Source organism: Pan troglodytes, chromosome 15, assembly GCF_028858775.2.
Source record: "Pan troglodytes isolate AG18354 chromosome 15, NHGRI_mPanTro3-v2.0_pri, whole genome shotgun sequence".
Taxonomy (NCBI): Eukaryota; Metazoa; Chordata; class Mammalia; order Primates; family Hominidae; genus Pan; species Pan troglodytes.
In genome coordinates this window covers 48,009,141-48,030,493 of record NC_072413.2, presented here as the reverse complement: position 1 = coordinate 48,030,493, position 21,353 = coordinate 48,009,141, and the positions used below count along the sequence as shown (strand labels likewise).

At 48.2% G+C, this 21,353-nt stretch overlaps 1 protein-coding gene and 1 pseudogene across 9 annotated transcripts in view; both read left to right on the top strand.

Moving 5' to 3' along the window:
- Positions 1–21,353, top strand: part of LOC107966453 (uncharacterized protein encoded by LINC01588-like) — a 71,383-nt gene that overhangs the window by 39,395 nt on the left and 10,635 nt on the right. For 2 of the 9 annotated variants that reach the window (XR_010151091.1, XR_010151092.1), the window contains 4 exons: positions 2,177–2,269; positions 10,258–10,496; positions 20,347–20,442; positions 20,895–20,964. Coding sequence is in view for 4 of the 9 variants with exons in the window: in XM_063793340.1 (XP_063649410.1) it covers positions 2,217–2,269; positions 10,258–10,496; positions 11,077–11,279 (495 nt within the window). In the remaining 5 variants the exon portion in view is untranslated. Of the gene's footprint in view, positions 1–2,176; positions 2,270–2,517; positions 2,598–5,681; positions 5,896–10,257; positions 10,497–11,076; positions 13,156–20,346; positions 20,443–20,894; positions 20,965–21,353 lie in introns of those variants that run through there. The other 7 variants (XM_063793342.1, XM_063793341.1, XM_063793340.1 and 4 more) reach the window with 5 other exon arrangements.
- Positions 9,318–10,161, top strand: LOC107968162 (uncharacterized; annotated as a pseudogene).

Below are 21,353 nucleotides of genomic sequence, written 5' to 3'. Positions count from 1 at the left end.
CCATTGATCTGGGCCATACTTTGCTAGGTAGTAAACTTGCTGTACACTGTGGAGGTGCACGACCCCGGGGTTGGGGTGGTGGCTGCCGAAGGCATGGAATGGAGGACACGAGTGCCCAGAAATCAAAGAGCTGCCCTCAGGGTCTGGTGGCAGAGGATCAGGCTCTGGAAATCTGTGGTCTTCCTCCTGGTCTTCTGGCATCTTGTTTTACTCTCCTGTGGGCATTTTATTCTGCTCTCTGTCCCCCACTCCTCATTTCTCCTGAGAAAAGCTCATCTGAAGATGAATTCAAAACAAAACAGCCAGTTTGAAAAACCGGATGTTTCACTCTTATATTGCCAAGAAAGATTTGATGTAAGACCAGATGTCAGGGAGCTCTATGTGATTCACAGATATGACTGCTTCTAGCAGCTAGGAGTGCAAGGGAGGGAGGGAGCTGCAGGACACACATGCAGTTGTCTCATCTTGGAGAGGGGACACTGAGGCAGAGGCTCAGCTAGGAAGCAAGAGGTGACAGGAACAAACAGGAGGCACCACTGCTGCTGTTTCCAAGGACAGTGTGCTGCCCATGACCCCCCGAGCCTGGCCCACGTGACCCACATCACATCCTCACCATCTTCTAGGAGAAATGAGAGGATTTTAAAACCAGCCTTAGCTGAGTACAGTGGCTCATGCCTGTAATCCCAGCACTTTAGAAGGGAGGGCAGGAGGACTGGTTGAGGCTAGGAGTTTGAGACCAGCCTGAGCAACATAGCAAGACCCCCATCTCTAAAACTAAACAAATAAAAGAAAATAAAAATTAAAACCAGCCTCTTCAAAGACACAATTATAGGCGCTCTGCCTATGGAGTAGCCATTCTTTATGCCTTTACTTTCTTAATAAACTTGCTAAAAAAAAAAAAACAAAACACATTTACAATTATAAATTGTGGGAGGCAGGAACCCAGATTCTTACCTTGATTATTTTTTGCTTTGGTTTTTTTTTTTTTTTTTTTAGACGGAGTCTCGCTCTGTCGCCCAGGCTGGAGTGCAGTGGCATGATCTCGGCTCACTGCAAGCGCCGCCTCCCGGGTTCACGCCATTCTCCTGCCTTAGCCTCCCGAGCAGCTGGGACTATAGGCGCCTGCCACACACCCAGCTAATTGTTTGTATTTTTATTAGAGACGGGGTTTCACCATGTTAGCCAGGATGGTCTCAATCTCCTGACCTTGTGATCCGCCCATCTCAGCCTCCCAAAGTGCTGGGATTACAGGCGTGAGCCACTGTGCCCAGCCTCTTATTTTCTTTGTTAGATTGTAAACTCCTTGAGGGCAAGGACAATGTCTTATCTCTGTGATCCTTCAGAGTGCTTATATCCCTTATACATAGTAAATGCATCATAAATATCTAATAATAATGGCTTCTCTTACCCAGAATGTCCAGGCACTTGTTTCACTAATATTTGCTGAGCCCCTACCATGCTCCAACCAGCACTTTAAGCACTCTGCAAGTGTTAACTAGTGAATGTTGAGGTGTTGAGGTTGGGTTCCTTCCCTAAAATTAGTTTTGTCACATGGTTGTTAATGACCTGCAAAAGCAGCGTTTTTGCTTTGGAGAATCCAGTTACAGTGCTCCTGAGCTGCAGAAGGAGCTCTGAGACCCAACAACCTTGTGTGGAATTCCACAATTCTCTTATTCATAAATGGACCGTCTATATCGACTGGTAGTGAAACATATCAAGAAACATTTCCCACTTTAGTTTTTCACGAAGAAAGCCGCTATTGTCTCATCTCAGCTGAGATGGGGTCACGTAGGGACGCAGCTCTCTTGCCTGATCTCTGATTCCCTGGAAGTTTCCTAAAATGTTTCTGCGGGCCTAAATCCTTGTAAGTCCAGCTGTCTATGAGGCATTGAGATGGGATTTGAGACCTTACTCCCTGAGGGTAGTGATCTCTAAATGGTCAGGATGGAGAACGACCCCAGGTGGTCCCAAGCCATTCTCTCAGCATTTATAACAGGAGGGTGTCTTTACTGATGTGTCTGGAATTAATTATTCTTTTCCACAGTGGCCTTCATTGGCATCACCAGCACTGGAGCTATTCCAGTGAGGATTTTTGCTGCGGCACATCACGGAGTGGCATGAGAGGTCAGAGAACTCCTAGTATCCCCCAAATATCCATTCTGCTCTTCTTCCTTAGTGATGGGCCCCCGACATGAAACTGGCACTCAGAATGAAGAATGCCTTTTCCAGCCTCTCTCGCTGGTGGAGTCTCCGTGTTCCAGCCAATGAAGTAAGTGAGATGGCATGTGCAGTGTGGGGAGAGAAGAGGGGAGGGAAAGGAGTCATGGAAACTTTATGCCAAATGCCGAGGATGGGGAGAAAGCAGGATAAAGAGATCCTGGTTCATGACAACCTCAGGAAGACTAAGTCCAGACTTCATTCACCTGACAAGGAAATACACTTCTATCTTTGTTTACACCATTTGGAGGCAGAAAGTGGGGTCTTTAAAAGCTGAATCCAATTCTCACTGGCACCTAGGTAGGGCATGCAGTTGCCTGCCCCACTGAAGTCAACTTCAGCCTGAAGATTGGGAGACTTCCGAAAGTGGAAAACTTGGAGTAAGTGTGGGTCGGGATCCAGATGCCAGTCCCCATGGCCTCTGCTGAACAACTCTTGGAGTGGGGAAATTCAAACATGGAAGGGATCCCTGGGGAGAAAACCTCACTATTGTCCCAAAATTCTGCATGACTGGAGTGAGTCTCTCAGAGTCTCTTTTTCAAGGCCGTGTTGCTAAAAGCACAGTGGAGACAGACCACCTAGCTATGATGAAGGAAGGGGAATGGTTTTAATAAAGAGGGAAAAAGTGGAAGGCAGTGTTTTTTCTTTTTTCTTTTCTTTTTTACTTTTTTTTTTTGAGACGGAGTCTCGCTCTGTCGCCCACACTGGAGTGCAGTGGCATGATCTCGGCTTACTGCAAGCTCCACCTCCCGGGTTCCAGCCATTCTCCTGCCTCAGCCTCCCGAGTAGCTGGGACTATAGGCGGCTGCCACCACACCTGGCTAATTTTTTGTATTTTTAGTAGAGACGGGGTTTCACCGTGTTAGCCAGGATGGTCTCGATCTCCTGACCTCATGATTCGCCCGCCTCAGCCTCCCAAAGTGCTGGGATTACAGGCATGAGCTACCATGCCTGGCAGAAATACTTTGCTTTTTAAAAATTTTATTTTATTTAAAAATTTTATTTTCAGGCTGGGTGTGGCGGCTCATGTTTGTAATCCCAGCACTTTGGGAGGCTGAGGCAGGTGGATCACCTGAGGTCAGGAGTTCGAGAACAGCCTGGCCAACGTAGTGAAACCCTGTCTCTACTAAAAATACAAAAAAATTAGCCGGGCGTGGTGGTGCATGCCTGTAATCCCAGCTACTCCGGAGGCTGAGGCAGGAGAATTGCTTGAACTTGAGAGGCAGAGATTTGCAGTAAGCCGAGAACGTGCTATTGCACTCCAGCTTGGGTGACAAAGGTGAAACTCCGTCTCAAAAAAAAAAATTTATTTTTAATTTACGTATTTTTAGAGATAGGGGTCCAGCTATGTTGCCCAGGCTGGTCTCAAACTCCTGGCCTCAAGTGATCCTCCCTCCTCAGCCTCTCAAAGTGCTGGGATTACAGGCTGGAGCCACTGTACTGGTCACACATTGCTTTTGATTGCTAGAAACCAGTTTATACTTCAGACTTGAGCCAGCTGGTGATCAGTTCTCTTTAAATTGCAAATGATATAAACTCCAATTCAAATGGACTTCAGCAAAAAAGATAATTCATCAGCACATATAACTGGAAGTTCAGGGGCTTCACATACTGCTGAATTCGGGTGCTTCGACCGGTCATCAGGACTCAGCTCTCAGAGTTGCCTTGTCTCTGTGGCTCTTCCTCTCCCGAGAGTGGCAAGATGGCTACTGGCATCCTTAGGGTCACACTGGAACAGGTTAGAAGTTCCTGTGGAAAGCTAGACACTTTCCCAATAGTTACAAATATTACATACATATATATACAAAGCGTCCTGGGACTGACTCATTTAACTGACACGTACCAGTCCCTGAAGGCCTTGTTGATTGGCCAGGCCTGGGTCAGTCCTGAATCTGGGTGGGGTCAGCCTCACCAGAACAGCACAGTGAGTTTGGGGGTAAGGGGACAGAATATGCAAAGAAAAGCCAGGACAACACTAAGCAGACAAAATAAAGGTTTTTTTTTCCCCCTATTACAACCAAGGCCACCTGGATTTCATAATTCCTGCCCAGGAGGCAAACCTGGCTCACTAATTTCAGTGTTCTTTATTAAAGAGACACACACAGCAGAGACACAGGAAGAGAAACCAGAAGAGGGAGGTGAGGATGGAGCCTGTAAGAGCAAGAATGCATTCTTTTTTTTTTTTTGAAATTTTGTTTTCGTTTGAGACAGGGTCTCACTCTGTCACCCAAGATAGAGTGCAGTGGCACAATCACAGCCCACTGCAGCCTCAACCTCCCTGGGTTCAGGCAATCCTCCCACCGCAGCAACCTCCCCAGTAGCTGGGACTACAGGTGCACCCCCATGCCTGGCTAATTTTTGTGTGTGTGTGTGTGTTTTTTTAGAGATGGTGTTTTGCCATGGTGCCCAGGCTGGTCTCAAACTCCTAGGCTCAAGCGATCCACCCACCTTGGCCTCCCTAAGTGCTGGGATTACAGGCATAATCATGGCACCCAGCTGAGCGCTGCAAGGGTCTTTTCCAAGCTGAGTGCTGTAAGGGTCTGGGTTAGGCAAGGAAGATGCTAAGGGTGTGGCCACTTGCTGTACAGTGGAGCAGGGGCCTTAGAACTACATAGAAGAATGCAAGCAAGCTCCCCCTTTCTCTGGAGAAACAGCATCTCTATTTTCCAAGCATACATGCTATACCAGCATTCTTGGAAAGATGATCAAATAAAAGACAGACAGTGTGTCCGCTTGCAAGATATACAGAAATGTGGCCAGGCATGGTGGCTCATGCCTGTAATCCCAGCACTTTGGGAGGCCGAGGCGGGCAGATCACGAGGTCACGAGATTAAGACCATCCTGGCCAACATGGTGAAACCCCATCTCTACTAAAAATTAAAATATTAGCTGGGCGTGGTGGCATGCATCTGTAGTCCCAGCTACGCGGGAGGCTGAGGCAGGAGAATCGCTTGAACCCGTGAGGCGGAGGTTGCAGTGAGCCGATCATGCCACTGCACTCCAGCCTGGTGACAGAGCGAAACTCCATCTCAAAAAAAAAAAAAAAAAAAAAGGAAATATATAGAAGAATGCCTTCTGAATAATCATTTCTTTTTTGAAATCGTGGCAAAATCTCCCTGGACACAAGGGATGGGTGTAAAAAGCAGTTAGGCAGAGGATGAGGGCCTGTGCCTGAGGTGTCCAAGGGCAGCCCCAGCTCCCTGCAGATCCAGTGCAGCGGGATGTGCAGGTAGATCTCCCTCCCCAGGGCACAAAGCTGGGTGGGGAACAGCTGTCAGAACCAGCCACACCCCACCCCACCCTGCCCAGGCATCAGAAACCTCAGGGAACTGCCTAGATACTCCACCTCAAGGAAAACATTGAGGCCCTGTAGCCAGGAGTGCCCTGTTTGTATCTAAAAGTTGCCCCAGCCCAAATTTACAGCTGGGAGGATCAGAAGGGCAATCTCTGTCTTCTCCCCAAAGGAAATCATACCCATAGTTACCACTGGGAGCAGGGTGGGCCGTTTACACTCCTCGTCCTACCTCGCCATCACCTTAGGAAGCAGCCATTCTCCTTGTCCTTACTGTAGAGAAGGAAGCCTGGACAGCCTGCAGTTGAGGGGACCTGCACAAGCTCACAGGACTCTTCATCACCATGACACCACCCTCACCGCAAAATAAAAATGATTAAACCTGTCATGATGTCAGCAGCACCGGTGTTGGTCTTTGTGGGAAAGAAAAACACAGGCCAGGGCTGCAGCACCATTGTGTCTGCCCAGCTTGCAGCCTGGAGAACACCGTTGGATTCCCTCCCACACATGCTCCCAGGCTGCCTGCCTGCCTCACTTACCTGCTCAGGGTGGGGCTTGAGGGTGGCCCCTGGGAAGAGTAAGAACTGGCCAAGACTGAGATGTCCTTCCCTCATTTAAGGTACCGCCTTTTCCCTTTTCCCGCCATCCTGGGTGCATGGATACTTGGGATTAGAAACTGGACTGGAAATGTAATCTTTCTTCGGTTTGGGGCTGAGAACTGGGGATTAGTAGATTTGAGTTTATGGCACAGCCTTTTCTTACACCATTTCCTAAAAGCAGTTAAGATTACACCAGGCATGGTGGCTTACGCCTGTAATCTCAGCACTTTGGGAGGCTGAGGCAGGTGGATCACCTGAGGTCAGGAGTTCAAGACCAGCTTGACCAACATGGTGAAACCCCATCTCTACTAAAAATACAAAAATTAGCCAGGCATGGTGGCATGCATTTGTAGTCCCGGCTACTTGGGAGGCTGAGGCAGGAGAATCCCTTGAACCCGGGAGGCGGAGGTTGCGGTGAGCTGAGATCGCACCATTGCACTCCAGCAGCCTGGGCAACAAGAACGAAACTCCGTCTCAAAAAAAAAAAAAAAAAAAAAAAAATTACAGTCATCTCCCAGAAAAATCAAGAAGGAAGACCCTTGGAGGTTCAACCTATAGAAGATATGTTCTCATGGAATAAACCAAAAATAATTTTTATTTTTTAAAAAAATCAAGAACAGAAGTCTCTCAACATTTAAGTTTTACAAACAAATAGAATCTGAGCCACTGGGTTAAACATGACAAACGACACACAGTAACAAATATTGAAGACATCGTAATGCCAAAGCAACAGAAGCAGCACCGGAAATGTTGCTGAGGCCACCATTTAATTAACGCAAGTTGAACATATGGCTTTGGTTACATGTGGTTCCAGGCCGGAGGCATGAAAGTCAGTGTTTGTGGGAAAGCCAGGAGGAAAAGCTCCTCTCCCCACCCCCTTCTTGTCACTCCAGGTTCTGGTGACCCCATCTCAGGACACGGCCTCCCATTTCACTCCTGCACCAACCCCACTCTTGTAACACTGCACATGCAAGATGTGAGCATCTTCAAAGTACGAATATTGCCTTCTTCATTTTAGAATCCATGATGTGCTTGTGGGGAGAATGAATGAATGCTCAAACATGAATGGAGAGAGACAGAGAGGAAGTGCAGGTCTAACCAAGGAAACATTCTTTCCTAGAAAATCGTTGATGAGCCCAGAAAGAGTTGGCTGAATAACAGTAACAATTCTTTTATTATTATTTAACTTATTAAGTTATTAGAAAAAGTAAAACAGTGAGTCAAGGTTTTTGGATTGGAAGAAGGGACCCACTGAGTTCCCTCCAGGATTGTGGAGTTTCTTTTACAGCCATATGTGGATAAGAAACTAAGGGCCACAGACCAAATAACAGGTCGGATGGCAACCCTGGAAAAGTCACACAGCTCAGCCTGTTGGAGGAAGAGGAGCAGTAGAACCTGTGTGGAGCCTGACAGAACCCAAGATGCCATTCACGAACCGCGAGGTCTTTCAAGATCACACACAGTTCTACGACACAGACATTTCATCTTCTTGCTACTCAGTAGCGGGGCCCATCCCTCTGTGCCTCCAAGCTCCGTGCGCCACGTGGAAAACTCAGGTGTTCTGTCTCTGCCAGGACCTTCTTCCTGCTGCTTATTTAAGTGTCTGCTGCTTCGGGGCCTCAGGTGCCTGCTTTATCTCTTTCTCCTTTACTATCAAGTCTTTACTCTAAGCAATTTGCCAAGACAGAGAATCTCACTGGCCTGGTGGGGCTGAGCCTTCCTTCACTGGCTGACCAACCGGGAAGTGGGCTGCTGCTTGGATCAGGTGCGTGCCACAGTTCATCTAGCCGTGCCCAGAGTTCTAGGGATATGCGCATGACCCCGTGTGTGGGCAGAGGCTCTTAGCAGGGGCCGAGAGCATTGGAGGCATCTTGAGGGCCAGAGTCCCCAGCCCCAGATCACAGATACAGCATGATCAAAATGTGAGGGAGCAGGGGCAGAGATTATTTGGAATAACGTGCTGAGTTTGTACACTTTTGACAATTAAAAGCCCTGTGTCCCCCTGATGTCATGCACATGCTCCAGAGGAGCCACTTGGGACAAAGAATCAATAATGGGCGCTTGGTGTGCACTGAAAGCTGATAGTGTATATTTGTGGGGACTATACAGGGAAAGGAATATGAAGCCTTGACAAGATATGGTGAGTATGTATCAGTGAGGTAGGTAACTCATTCATAAGGGACTTTGCAAGGTGGCAACACTGGTTCAAAGATATTACGAGAATAAAGATTTTGTGTACTCTGAGAACGAAAAGGAATGCTGACGTAAGATCACAAAGTTAGATACTAAACTGGCTAATGTGCTACAGGGCAGCAAAACTATAACCTTTGGGGTAATTTATCTGACCAGATAGGAATCATTTGCATCTCTGTAGAACAGAAAAACACTTACCTTTTTTTTTTTTTTTTTTTTTTTTTTTTTTTTTTGAGACAGTATCTGGCTCTGTCCCCCAGGCTGGAGTGCAGTAGCATGATCTTGGTTTACTGCAACCTCCACCTCCTAGGCTCAAGCCATCCTCCCACCTCAGCCTCCAGAGTAGCTGGGACTACAGGCACACACCACCATGCCCAGCTAATTTTTGTATTTTTTGTAGAGAAGGGGTTTTGCCGCCATGTTGCACAGGCTGGTCTCAAACTCTTGAGCTCAAGCCCACCTCAGCCTCTCAAAGTGCTGGGATTATAGGCGTGAGCTCCCGTACCCAGACAGCACTTACATTTTAATAGTTTCTACACAGTACTATCTCATGTTATTTTATTTTTTTAAATCGATAATGGGAATCTTGCTATGTTGCTCACACTAGTCTTGAACTCCTGGCCTCAAGCAATCCTTCCATCTTGGCCTCCAAAGTACTAGGGTTACAGGCATGAGCCGGGGCTCCTGGCCTAACTAATTTCAGAGTTAAGAACGTTTGGACTCTATTTTATAGTAAAAAATAAGTCAAAGCTACCTTCCCCTAGATAGCCAAATGACTCTCAGATGGGCTCGTTAGACAGTGCTTTAATTTAATATTGAAAGAACTTTTTGCTTCCCCTCCTCCAAGTTTTAATAATTCTTAACAGAAACAGCAACAAAATTTTTGCTGTAGTGGGTATTAAAGAAGGGAAAACAATCATGAATGCCGGAGTCAAAATGCCCAAGGAGCGGAGGCACCAGGGTTCTCCACCTGGTTTGGCGGCGCACCAGCAGTGTGACCTGGAATCTGATCTCTCTGGAGCTCAGTGTCCTCACCTATAAAATGGGGTATTGAACTACACACTTGGCAGGACTTTGCCCTAAAGCTAATTTTCAAAATAAAATTTAAAAAAAGCCACTTCCCTTTTCCCACATTAACCCTGAGAGAGGAAGAGGAAGCGGGAAGCCCGCACATGGAAGCAATTTACTGCAGACGTTCCTGGGCTGGGAGAGGAGCCTTCTGACTGCTGCAGAGACCATCACCCGGTCCTGCACCTTTACCGGAGGTGCGGAGAACTGCTCGGCCCGCACCGGGCTCGGGGGTGTTCACGGGCTGCGCTGCCTCCGCTGCGCGCAGGACAGGAGTCTCCGGAGGCCGGTGGTGGATTTCCTCCCCGCATCTCACCTCTCAGTCCAAAGTCAAATTGCTCTTTTCTCCGCCCACGCGGGCGTGGCAGCTGATATCCAGCCGCTGGGCGTCCCCGCGCCCCCGGGGGCCCCGCCCTGCAGCTATCACCGCGGCCCACCCGGCGGCGCCTCCCCGCAGGGCTGCTCCCCAGCCCAAACCGCCGCGGCGCGACGTGGAGCCAGCCCCGCAAAGCTGCATCCACCCCCGAGGACCAGCCCCTCGAAGGCAAGGCCAGGACCTGCCCGGGCGGCTGCAGCCGTGAGCCACCCCTGTTTTGTGAAACACACACTCTGCCGTTTCAGGCCGCACTTGCCCGTTGCCATGGGCGTTTTCTATGTTGCCACAAGCAGGGACACGGAATCCCTTGACTTTGAGTTGCAGATCGTGGGTGTTGGCGTCTCCGCTGCGTTACCAGGAAGGATGGAAGGGGCTTCAGCCTCCATTCTCACTTTCCTTCTCAAGGAGTTGGCTAAGCATCAGGAGTTTTCTCTTAGGCTTCTCTCAGGTCCCCTTTCCCTGAGAGGTGAAAAGTTTTTTAGAAAGGTGAGCAGCTTTCTCTTTATTCCCAGGGACCACTTCACACACCCCTTTTTCGCCTCCAGAGTAGATGGAACCGTGGAACGAGGGAATCCTGCCCTCTGGTTGTGTCTGTCATCTCCTACTGGGACCAGAGCCACAAAAGCCACAGAAGACCCAACTCTCTCCAGCATGCAGGCATCCCAACTAGAGGAAGCAAGGAGGCAGAGACCAAGAGGACATCAAGAGGCGTTTGAACCCGCAGAGAGGGCCTGGCAGCACAATGCTGAGCGTAGGTCCAACCACTGCTTCTCAATGGGGTGGGAGAGCGGCGTGGGGAGAGTTGTGGGCATTTAGGGCAGGACAGTGCCCCCCACCCCGCTTGGGACGGGGCCGCATTGCATCATCACTGTAACAGCACTAGCTGCCCCTGCCCCCACAACCCCTATGTATGAAATGCAAATAGCACCTCCCCATCTTTGTGACAACCCAAAATGCCACCTCCTGTGCCCAAGCACTCTCTAGTGAGGTGTTTCCTTAGGTTAAAAACCACTGTTAGATCATTTCCCAAAATATATCTCAAAAGACATCAATTAGTTCCTTCAGATATAAGTAGGTGTTATATGAAAAGAGTAGCATGTTGATATCAGTATCATGCTGGGTTTGGGAGATGGTGGGTTAAAAAGTGGAACAGGATTTACTTACAGGTCTTCTCAGAACCTTTAATACATATAAATATATGTTTTGAATCACCAAGAGAGAGATGGACTATGCAGATCCCCAAATTTAATTAGCCCTGGAATTCTTTCTTTGTGGGACCCTTTTGGGTGGAACCCACCTTAGATACCTCTGAACTACATTTTGTTGTCCAGGGCACTCTGGGGACTTCTGTGTCCTTCCCAGTGTGAAGTGCAGGAGTGAGCAGTCAAAAGGCCCTTATGTTTTTACTGAATTGAAACACCTAGAATGTGTGAAGATACCAGGAAGGAGGCCAGAGCTTCAGGAAACCGCTGCAAAGATGATCTCACAAAGAAACCATTGTGGCAGGGCTCCTGGAGCACTGAAGTTGATGTGACGTGTCCTACTCCTGAGAGCACGCAACCCTGCTGGCTCCTTGGGCTTGCATGGCTCAGGGAAAGGAAAATAGCCCAGGTGTTTGGAAGAGAAGTATGTGTGGATGGAATTATTCAAATGCTGATGGATGGATTGGGTCTCCTCTCCTGCTGGCCCGGCAGCCTCTGCGTGGAAGGCTTTGCCCAGGAGATGGGTCACAACAGCTCTGGTGAGATGCTGGAAACATAAGCCCAGGCAGATATAATGGCAGTGAGTCACAGTAAACCAACAACCGTCAGGTGCTCAGGAGGGAAGCTGAAGCCAGGGGACTCGCTGTGCTGAGCTAAGCGAGGAGCAGGACTCTCCCGTTGTGCAAAACACAAAGAGCAGAGTGTTCAAGTCCAAGGATCAGGTTCCTCCAAATGGAAGCCCAAGCTGTGCACGCTGAGCTCCAGGGCTGGCGATACAATCACCTGCCTCTGCCCATGCAGGAAGGTACCACTCAAACATACCCATTTCTCCCGGGGCATGGGCAGGGGCCAGGGGAGACAGGGCCCTACCACTTCCCATGTAAAACCGGGTGAGCAGCCCAGCGCCCGTCAGAGCCGAAGCACCTCACCTGCACCCCCGCCCCCGCCCAGCCTTGTAATCTGGGCTCTGCTCGCCATGTGCTCTGTGCTAGTGAAACTGCCCTCAGAGCAGAAATAAACTGTTGGCTCTCAAGTTTTTCCAGACTAACCGGACTGGCCAATGCCTGAGGCTCTGTGTTCAAGATAAAAGTGCCTAAGAAAGAAAAGTGCAGGTAGGCAGTCCCCACTTCTCCAGGGCTGGTGGGCTCTGAGGATCCTGTCTCAGCCTGCTGAACAGCCCAGAGTGGCTTTAAAAAAAAAAAAAAAAAGCCTGAACAACCTTTTTTTGCACATGGGTCACAGTCAAGCTTCTTAAACTTGGATGACAGTAAACCTATGACTAACTGGATAATTAAAGCCACAAGTCTGGAGGCCTGGGCAGGGCTCTGCTCTGGAATCTCCGGTGGCCTGTTCCATAGGCCAGCGTCCCTTGTCCTTCCCATAGCAGAAATGCTTTCGTGAGTTGGAAACCCTCTGTGGTGACCTCTACATCTTCTCAAGGTCAGTTATCCACTTGTCCATGGCTTCGTGCCCCCATCCCACATCCCTGTCCACTGCATGGAAGGAGGAAATCTAACCCACCCGCCACAGTGCAGCCCACACTCCCCACCCTGCCCCGACAGGAACATGACAGAAGGTTTCCAACTAAAACCAAAGTTACTCAGCAAAGCTTCCTGCCAGGCAGCCGTGCTGGAGGGCGCAGCGTGCCTCTGTCTGCTCTTTCTGTTCTATGAAACTTCTCTGCTGCAAGCACTTGAGAGCCTCTTGGCTTCCTGGGGAGAGTGGACTGAACTTCAAAGCAGACACAGCTGCAGCTAAGAAGCCCCTGGGTTGCTTCAAAGACTCTGTCTCCTCCCAGTCTGAAGCTTCTGGTGAATGTTTCTCCCTCATTTCTGAAACAACAGATAGAGCTGTTGAAGTTTACAACGTCCCCCAAGGCATTTCTGTGTTTCTGCCTTTAATCTAGGGCCCAAGTGACCACCCACAAGAATGCCCCGAACCCTGACTGCCTCAGGATGCGTCCTGCAATTTACATTCCCGCGGTGCCTCTGCCTTCACCCCACGCTGGTGCCCCCGCCTCCACTCCAGCCGTCTCTCTGGCCACCCCTGCCCCCTCGCTTCTCTCCATCATGCCAAAAAGTGCCCTTGTCCTCTGACGGTGGAAGAGGGGATTCAGTTAGGAGTCGGGATGGCCTATGTGATTTTTGTACACTATTCCAGAATAGGTGTGTGGTTGCTTTAAAAATAAAAAGAAATGTGTCTTCCAAATCTTTGAAGCCCTTTGATTTCAGGAAGCTGTGGACCGTGTTTAGCCTGTGGCTCTGTGTGCCCCTTGGCTGCTGCTTCTGCTTACTCCTGAGGGTGAAGTTGCTAACATAAGAAACAAGAGTAATTTGGATTTGCGCTTCTTGGTAAAAACCCCTTTCCATTAACCTGTAAAACTCTAGAGGGCAGGGGATCTCTCACATTGAATCTGGTGGTCTTGTGAGAATGCCTGGAAAATAGTAGGCATTCTCCAATGATTGTTGTTGGATTAATGTCATTGCTTAAACAAAAAAAAATCAAAGAAAGTCACTCTCTTAGCTCAGGATGGTGTATTTGCAAGTGTTTAGGCCAAACATGTGTTGAGAAATTGCACATATACTGTGTACATCTCATGTCATCAGGAACTTACGTTACCAAACCTCTTGTTTCACCCACTATCTTATCATCTGTATTGAGCAGACTAAGACCTAGCAAACCAGATGAGCCTTCAGGAGATCTGCAGAATAATAAGGGCATTTGAGATGAAGAAATCCCTCAGAGTTCTAAAACCAAAATGAAAAGTATAGAGATGATTGTCCTGTGAAGTGGCCCCAAGCCTCAGACCCATTACCATCTACCTCTGGCCTCACTTGGGGGCTACGGAAGATGCTCAGCACAGAACCTCTTAGCTGTGGTTGTGACTTCCTGGCTGGCCAGGCCTGTAAGAGGCGGAGGAAGAAGTGCTGTGGCGAGCTCTGTGACTCAGAGGAAAGCAGCCAGGACATGACGTCCTGCGCGACTGCCTGGGGTGGTTGCAGGGAGGTGGCCTAGGGACAGATGAAGCTGCAGTGGGGACCACCTCCCCTGCAGAAGCAGCTTTCTTGTCCCTCCTCATCCAAACACACTCCAACTTAAAAAATCATTATGCATAACTCCGAAAGCAGGTCCATGCTGTACCTGTGTGTTTCCTGCCAGATTTCTTTGTTCCTGGGGGAAAACAGCAATAAATCACATTCCTTTTCAGTGTTGAATTGCTACTGCTTAAAAGTTAAGGAAAAAAAATGTTGCAGTCAAACCATCTATTAACAGATAAATTTAAGAACGGTGTGAGTTCCTGCCAGCTGCTGATGACGGGTTTTCCAGAAGGGAATGATATGCCGGCAAGGCAGTGATTAAGTGTGATGACAACTACCAATTTAGTGAAGGGTCAGTGGTTTTCTTGTATATTTATTTATTTTTATTTTGTTTTATTTCATTTTATTTTATTTTATTTTTGAGACGAAGTCTCACTCTGTTGCCCAGGCTGGAGTGCAGTGGTGTGATCTCAGCTCACTGCAACCTCTGCCTCCTGGGTTCAAGCGATTCTTCTGCCTCAGCCTCCCGAGTAGCTGTGATTACAGGCACCCGCCACCACGCCCAGCTAGTTTTTTGTATTTTTAGTAGAGACGGGGTCTCACTGTGTTAGCCAGGATAATCTCGATCTCCTGACCTCATGATCTGCCCGCCTCAGCCTCCCAAAATGCTAGGATTACAGGGGTGAGCCACCGCGCCCAGCCATTATTTATTTTTAAATATTGAAACCCTCTGATTACTTACTTGAAATAATACCAAATAGTAGCATTATAGTAACAGCAAGAATTCAACCACTTCCTGGCAAGTAATAAGTATATTTCATTTTATTCTACTTTTCTAGAGTTTAGAACTAGTTACTTAGAAGTAAACTCTAAGTTGGGTCCACCCAGGTCTAAGGAAATCTTCCTTGGTGTCCCCTGAGTTTGCTAATCCCAAGACGGTCTCTGAGAACACTCTGAGCAATGAGACCAAGCCCCTGTCCCCCAGGCCATCTGCTGCCACCAAGCCAGGGCACTGGGCCTAGAGGGCTACATGTGGGTCGTAATGAGCCATCTGGCTGCCTGGCAGAAGGCATCCATGGGCAGGTGTCTGAGACGCTACTGACATTACCACTGACCTTTGCCAAGAAGCAGGTTTGGTTTTATCCAGAATGGCCCAGCGTGGTGGTGAGAATGCATCTTCCTTGTCTAGGAGAATTTCAGGAACCAGGCTGAAAATTCTCACCCTCAAAATTGAATTTTTGCCTGAGCAGTAGGGTCTACACTTTCCCTGGGTTGTTCTGGGACTTCATTCGACCATTTTCCTCCCCATCTGGAGCAAAGTGGTCTCTACATACCTCCGTATCCTTGCATGTGTCCTGACCAGTCACAGAGGTAGCATCAAGGCGTGGCTCCTGGAGGTTTTCTTTGTGTATTAGGGTTCTTCGGAGAAACAGAACTAGTAGGAGGTGTGTGTGTGGGGTGTGTGTGTGTGTATGTAAATAAAAGGAAATTTATTATGAGGAATTGGCTCATGGGGTCATAGAGGTGGAGAAGTCCTATGATCTGCCATCTGCAAGCTGGAGACCCAGGAAAGTTAGTGATATAATACGACCCAAGTTGGAAAGCCTGGGAACCAGGGGAGCTGATGGATGAGATCTCAGTGGAGGGCTGGAGTTCAGTGCTGCAATCATGGCTCACCACATAAAATGTCCCAGGTCAAGCAGTGAGGCTGGAAAAAAGGGGCAAATTCCTCCTTCCTCTGCCTTTTGTTTTATTCAGGCCCCCAACGGACTGGATGACGCCCACTCACATTGGGGAAGGCAAGCGACTTTACTGTGTCCACCTGTACAAACGCTGATTCCATCTGGAGACATCCTCCCAGACATACCCAGAAACAAGGTGTCACCTGGGCACCCTGTGGCCAGTCAGGTTGACACATAAAATTAGCCATCACAACTTTGTTTTTAAAATAGAAGTGCAATTTAGGCTGGGCACAGTGTTCACACCTATAATCCCAGCACTTTGGGAGGCTGAGGTGGGCAGGTCACCTGAGCTCAGGAGTTCGAGACCAGCCTGGCCAACGTGGTGAAAACCTGTCTCTACTAAAAATACAAAAATTAGCCAGGTGTAGTGGTGCAGGCCTATAGCCCCAGCTACTCAGGAGGCTGAGGCAGGAGAATTGCTTGAACCCAGGAGACAGAGGTTGCAGTGAGCCGAGATCGGGCCACTGCACTCCAGCCTGGGTGATACAGTGAGACTCGGTCTCAAAAAAAAAGTGCAATATAAATAAAAAGAGAGTTTGATACACAACAAATATACAATGTAGCTTTACATAAAGTCTTTTAACCATTCCTTGCTCCCAAACAAAATGCCACTCCCAAGAGTTTCCTATATAGAAATTCCGTTGTCACCACACATTTGCTATGACATGTGTCACAAATAGTTTCTGATACAGTATCAAACTACACACATTATTTACCTTTGGCCTGGTAGGCACAGTGGCTCATGCCTGTAATCTCAACACTTTGGGAGGCTGAGGATGGTAGATCGTTTGAGCCCAGGAGTTCAACAGCATCCTGGGCAACATAGCAAAACCCTGTCTCTACAAAAAATACAAAAATTAACTGGAGTTGGTGGCGCATGCCAATAGTCCCACCTGCTCTGGAGGCTGAGGTGGGAGGATTCCTTGAGCTTGGGAGGTAGAGGCTGTGGTGAGCCATGATCGCACCACTGCACTCCAGCCTGGGCAACAGAGTGAGACCATGTCTCAAAAAAATTATTTACCTTTAAAAACTAAATTATAGCTCAAAGTGATTCATGCTACAGGGTACCTCTCTGTTACTTGGGTTTAAATTTGTTTCTAGAATGGGAAAGGAGACAGTGTGAGAGCTTATAGCCTGGCTACACACCTGAGCAGAGCCAGGGAGAGGGCCCTATCTGAGCTCTCTGTCATCAGGGCTTATTGGGAGCAAGGGACAGACAGAGGGAGAAGGGAGGTGAGGACTGCTGATCCACGGCGCTGTAGTAGGCTGTTATACAGTGGCAGAGAAAGTAGATTCCTAAGGCTTTAGAGAGCCAGAGCCTTCCTTCTCCCTCCAACAAAGGATGTCACCAAGTGTAAGATGGATTTAGGCTCTTAAGATGTAAGGACCTCCTTTGGGGTTCTGCCTATTTGGGGGCAGAATATTAGAGCACACCCAGACCAATCCTGCAGCCAGGACTCTACCCAGACTATAGCCTGAAGGTGCAATTTGCTTGGTCTAAGGAATTTTTTTAAATGATTTGGGTTTTTTAAAATAGAGATGGGGTTTTGCTATGTTGCCCAGGCTGGTCTTGAACTCCTGGTTTTAAGTGATCCTCTCATCTCAGCCTCCCAGTGTTGGGATTACAGGCATGAGCCACCATGCCCGGCCTAAGGAATTGTAAAAATTAAATGTGTCATCATTTTAAAATTGGGAAAATTCATGTAAAATTGAGATTCCTGATTTCTTCTAAGAATCACAAGTTTCACCGTGTTTGGCAACACTAGATTGTGGTCCTACAGCAGTGGGCAAGAGCACATGGTGGGTGAGCACACAGCACCCCCTCCTCTGCTCACTGCACCCCAACACTCACCCATGCAGCCCCACCCCACTTGCTTGGAGTGTCCTGCAGGCGAAGGGCCACAGTGTCACTCCCACCACAGAGTCCCACTCTCTTGTTCTCTCTGCCACTCAGAGGACGTCTAGACCTGTGTTTCCTGGATGGAAGTCAGCCCTGGGAGCCGCAGTTTATTCCTTCCTTCGCCCCCACACAAATGCAAAAGCCTCCTCCCCATTTACTAAGCCAAAGAATGTCAGGATTGAATGTTTTGAAAGAAGAGTTAAAGACAGCTTTAGCCCTGGCGTTCCATAGCTCCTTATTAACATAGAGACTTTTCATAACTCTGAGACAGCTGGAGACACATTTCTGTGAATTCAAAACTCCTGTGAAGGACGCTGGCCTCAAGGGTGCGGGGGAGGCTGGTCAGGATTCCTAATCTGCTCTTGGACTCAGGGCAGGTGCAGCTGGTGTTCTAGACCACAGCACAATGGCAAGAAGGCCCCTCTGGAGCAAGTCAGGGTCCAGGCGCCACTGGCCCCAGGTAAGCCCAAGATGCAGGCTTCAATGCCAAATTAACCAAGAAACAGACAGGACCCAGGGCCCGAGCACACAGACAGCCTGGCACATGCGGAATCACACACTGATTTGCTCATGGGAGCTGACTGTGAGGGCTGACATCGCCTTTGGACTGAATTGTGTGGAATGTGCTAAAAGAGGCTTTGGAGTCAGAAAATGTTAGAGCCTAGCAAGGCACTCTAGAAAGCGTCTGCTCCAGGGTCCCCAACAGTGACTGCTCTTGATAATCATCTAAACATTTCCAAAGTACAGATTCCAGCCAGGCGTGGTGGCTCACACCTGTAATCCCAGCTACTTGGGAGGCTGAGGTGGGAGAATCAATTGAACCTAGGAGGCGGAGGTTGCAGTGAGTCAAGATTGTGCCACTGCACTCCAGCCTGGGTGACAGAGTGAGACTCTGTCTCAAAAAACAAACAAAAAACAACATACAGATTCCTAGGCTCCAGCTACCCCTGCCCCAGCACACACACACACACACGCACACATGCACATATGCACACACATAGATTCTCATGAGCAGCCAGGTTTGGGAACCATTGATGTAGCCCAAATCCTTCCATTCAGTTTCTCAAGTACAGTACTATGTTCAGTGACATTTCCAAGGCCACATCGCTGGTTTCGCAGGACTGGGATTACAGTACAAGTTTCTTGACTACAACCCAGGGCTTTTTCCACAACACACTATCTATCTCCTGGATGTACCATAAAGGAGGCTGCCGATGTACCCCAGAGATTTTTGGATGTGGAGAGAGGGTAAGAAGCATAGCCTTTGTGCTTGTAAAGTAAACCAAGGTAATTTTCCCCAATATTGGCCTCAGTCTCAAGTCTCTCTGGGCAAGAGATTCTGCCTCTAGCTCTACAATTAGTACAGTTTCCCTTGTTTTTTGAGAGGGGATGAAAAGTACTGTACATGTGTGTGGAGACTTCTCTGTGCCTCAGTTTACCTCTATTTATTTATTTATTTATTTTGAGACGGAGTCTCGCTCTGTCACCCAGGCTGGAGTGCAGTGGCGCGATCTCGGCTCACTGCAAGCTCCGCCTCCCGGGTTCACACCATTCTCCTGCCTCAGCCTCCTGAGTAGCTGGGACTACAGGCACCCACCAGTACGCCCACCTAATTTTTTTGTATTTTTAATAGAGACGGGGTTTCACCGTATTAGCCAGGATGGTCTCGATCTCCTGACCTCATGATCCGCCCATCTTGGCCTCCCAAAGTACTGGGATTACAGGCGTGAGCCACCACGCCCAGCCAGTTTACCTCTATTTAAAATGGAGAGAGTGCCCAGCACCCTTCTACCTTCTCCCTTGGGGCTCTGCAGATTGACCGCACAAAGATTGACCACACAGATTGATTGACCTGTGAAACCCCAAGGCAGAAAAAGAAGCTTTCTGTGCCCACACAGAGGTGTTCTTAAAGTCAGGTTGCTCTTGGCACACATATTAATAATCCTGATGTCTAGGTACCATTGCAGATCCTTTGGTTCCCCTCTACCCGTTCCAGGAAAGACTGCCTGTCTTCTCCGAGTTTCTTGAGGGCTGATGAAATATTTCCTGAATGTGATCTCAGACGGAATCCCAGTTTTGAGGGACCAAACAAGATTTTTAAAAAATTAAATACTACTACTAAATAGCTGGTATTGAGTTAATCCTAAGTGCCAGGCATTATGCAAAACACTTTACATGCATTATGGCATTTAATCCTCACTACAACCCTAGTGAAATAAATATAAATGTAATTAAAAGTATAAATATAAATGAAGTGTTATAATAGTCTCATTTTACAGATGTGGAAAATGAGGCTCAGAAAAGTTCACGTGCCCAAGATCACACAGCTGCTAAATGACAGAGCCACGATTCAATTCACATAGTCATCTCTAGAGGCAAAGCTCTGGTAAAGGGGTTGATGACTGGTCACTGTCGTCACGAACTTGACCTTTCCTGCAGCACTGCCTGGTACTTTCCCAGTACAGTGTTCTGCCCTGACACAGCCAAGGCCAAGGGCAGTGTAGGCACAGCCACCGTGACTCTCTGCTGGGAGGTTAACAGCTCCATCAGTTCAGGGACTGCCTGACCCAGCCTGACCAAATTAGAGCAAGTAATGGGTGTGACATAATTTGACATGTACATTGTTAATTGAACCCAGTGGGAGATGATTTTAAATAGAGGCGAATACCACGCTGTGAACTATTTGGGTTATGAAGCTCTTATTCTCTTATCCTTGTAGGAGAAAGAATTGTGCCATGAAAAATGGAAAACTCCTGAGAAGCTGTTCCAGCGTCAGGAGAGCAGCAGACAAGCTGGACTGGGGAAGATTCTTCCTGTAAGTTTCAGAGATTTCACTCTCATTTCCTAGCATCTTACCCCCAAATCCTCTCCAAGCCCAAATCAAGAACCACAGACTCTAGTCATCTTTCCCCCAGAGACTTCCTAACTGGGGGACTGGAAACCCCAATTACAAAGCCTGCCCTCATAAGACGGCAAAACAGGCACTGCTTCAAGTCCCCAAATGCAGCCCTCACAGCAGTCTCCCTTTCTGAGTTTCAAAGAACTAAGAGCCCACCCCGGGTCCTCACTGAGGGACTCATGCAGGTGCAGTCTCTCTGGGCATCACCCTATGCCCAACTCCTAGGCCTCTTCCCTCCTCACGATCAAAACTTACCTGTCCTGTTTCCCGTGCCCTCCTACTTGCTTCCCGACCTTCATAAAGAGTACAAGTGCCCCATGTGCTAGTGCCACCGATCCTAATAGCTTATGATGTGTTTATCCTCTCAGGCAAGACCTGCAGAGTGTATGACACATAACCAGCACCCAAGAAATGTCTACCGAGGAATTAATGAATGAGGTAAGTTGAATGAATGAAGCAAAGGTTTTTCAGGAAATCCCGTGCCTTACCCCAAATCAATAAGTCTAATACTGGGTTTCAGGCTACTGAAAATGAAATTTGAGGGCAATAGACCTTTTGGGAGCAATTTGCCTTTTAAAATATTAAAGTCCTTTAAATAACACTACCTGGTGAGGATGACGAGGAAAAATATAGGGCATAGGGTGGCCTCCCCACAGGCATTTTTCTTCTTTTCTCTTTCCTAACAGGGTCCCATACTTCCTAGCCATGCTGTTGGCAGGGATTAACATCGTTGCAATTCTCTGGGTAGACCTTGGGAGGTTTAAACCAACCAGTGACCCCTATCATCCTAGCTCCAGAGATTGGCTTAGGGATAGTCACCCAATGCA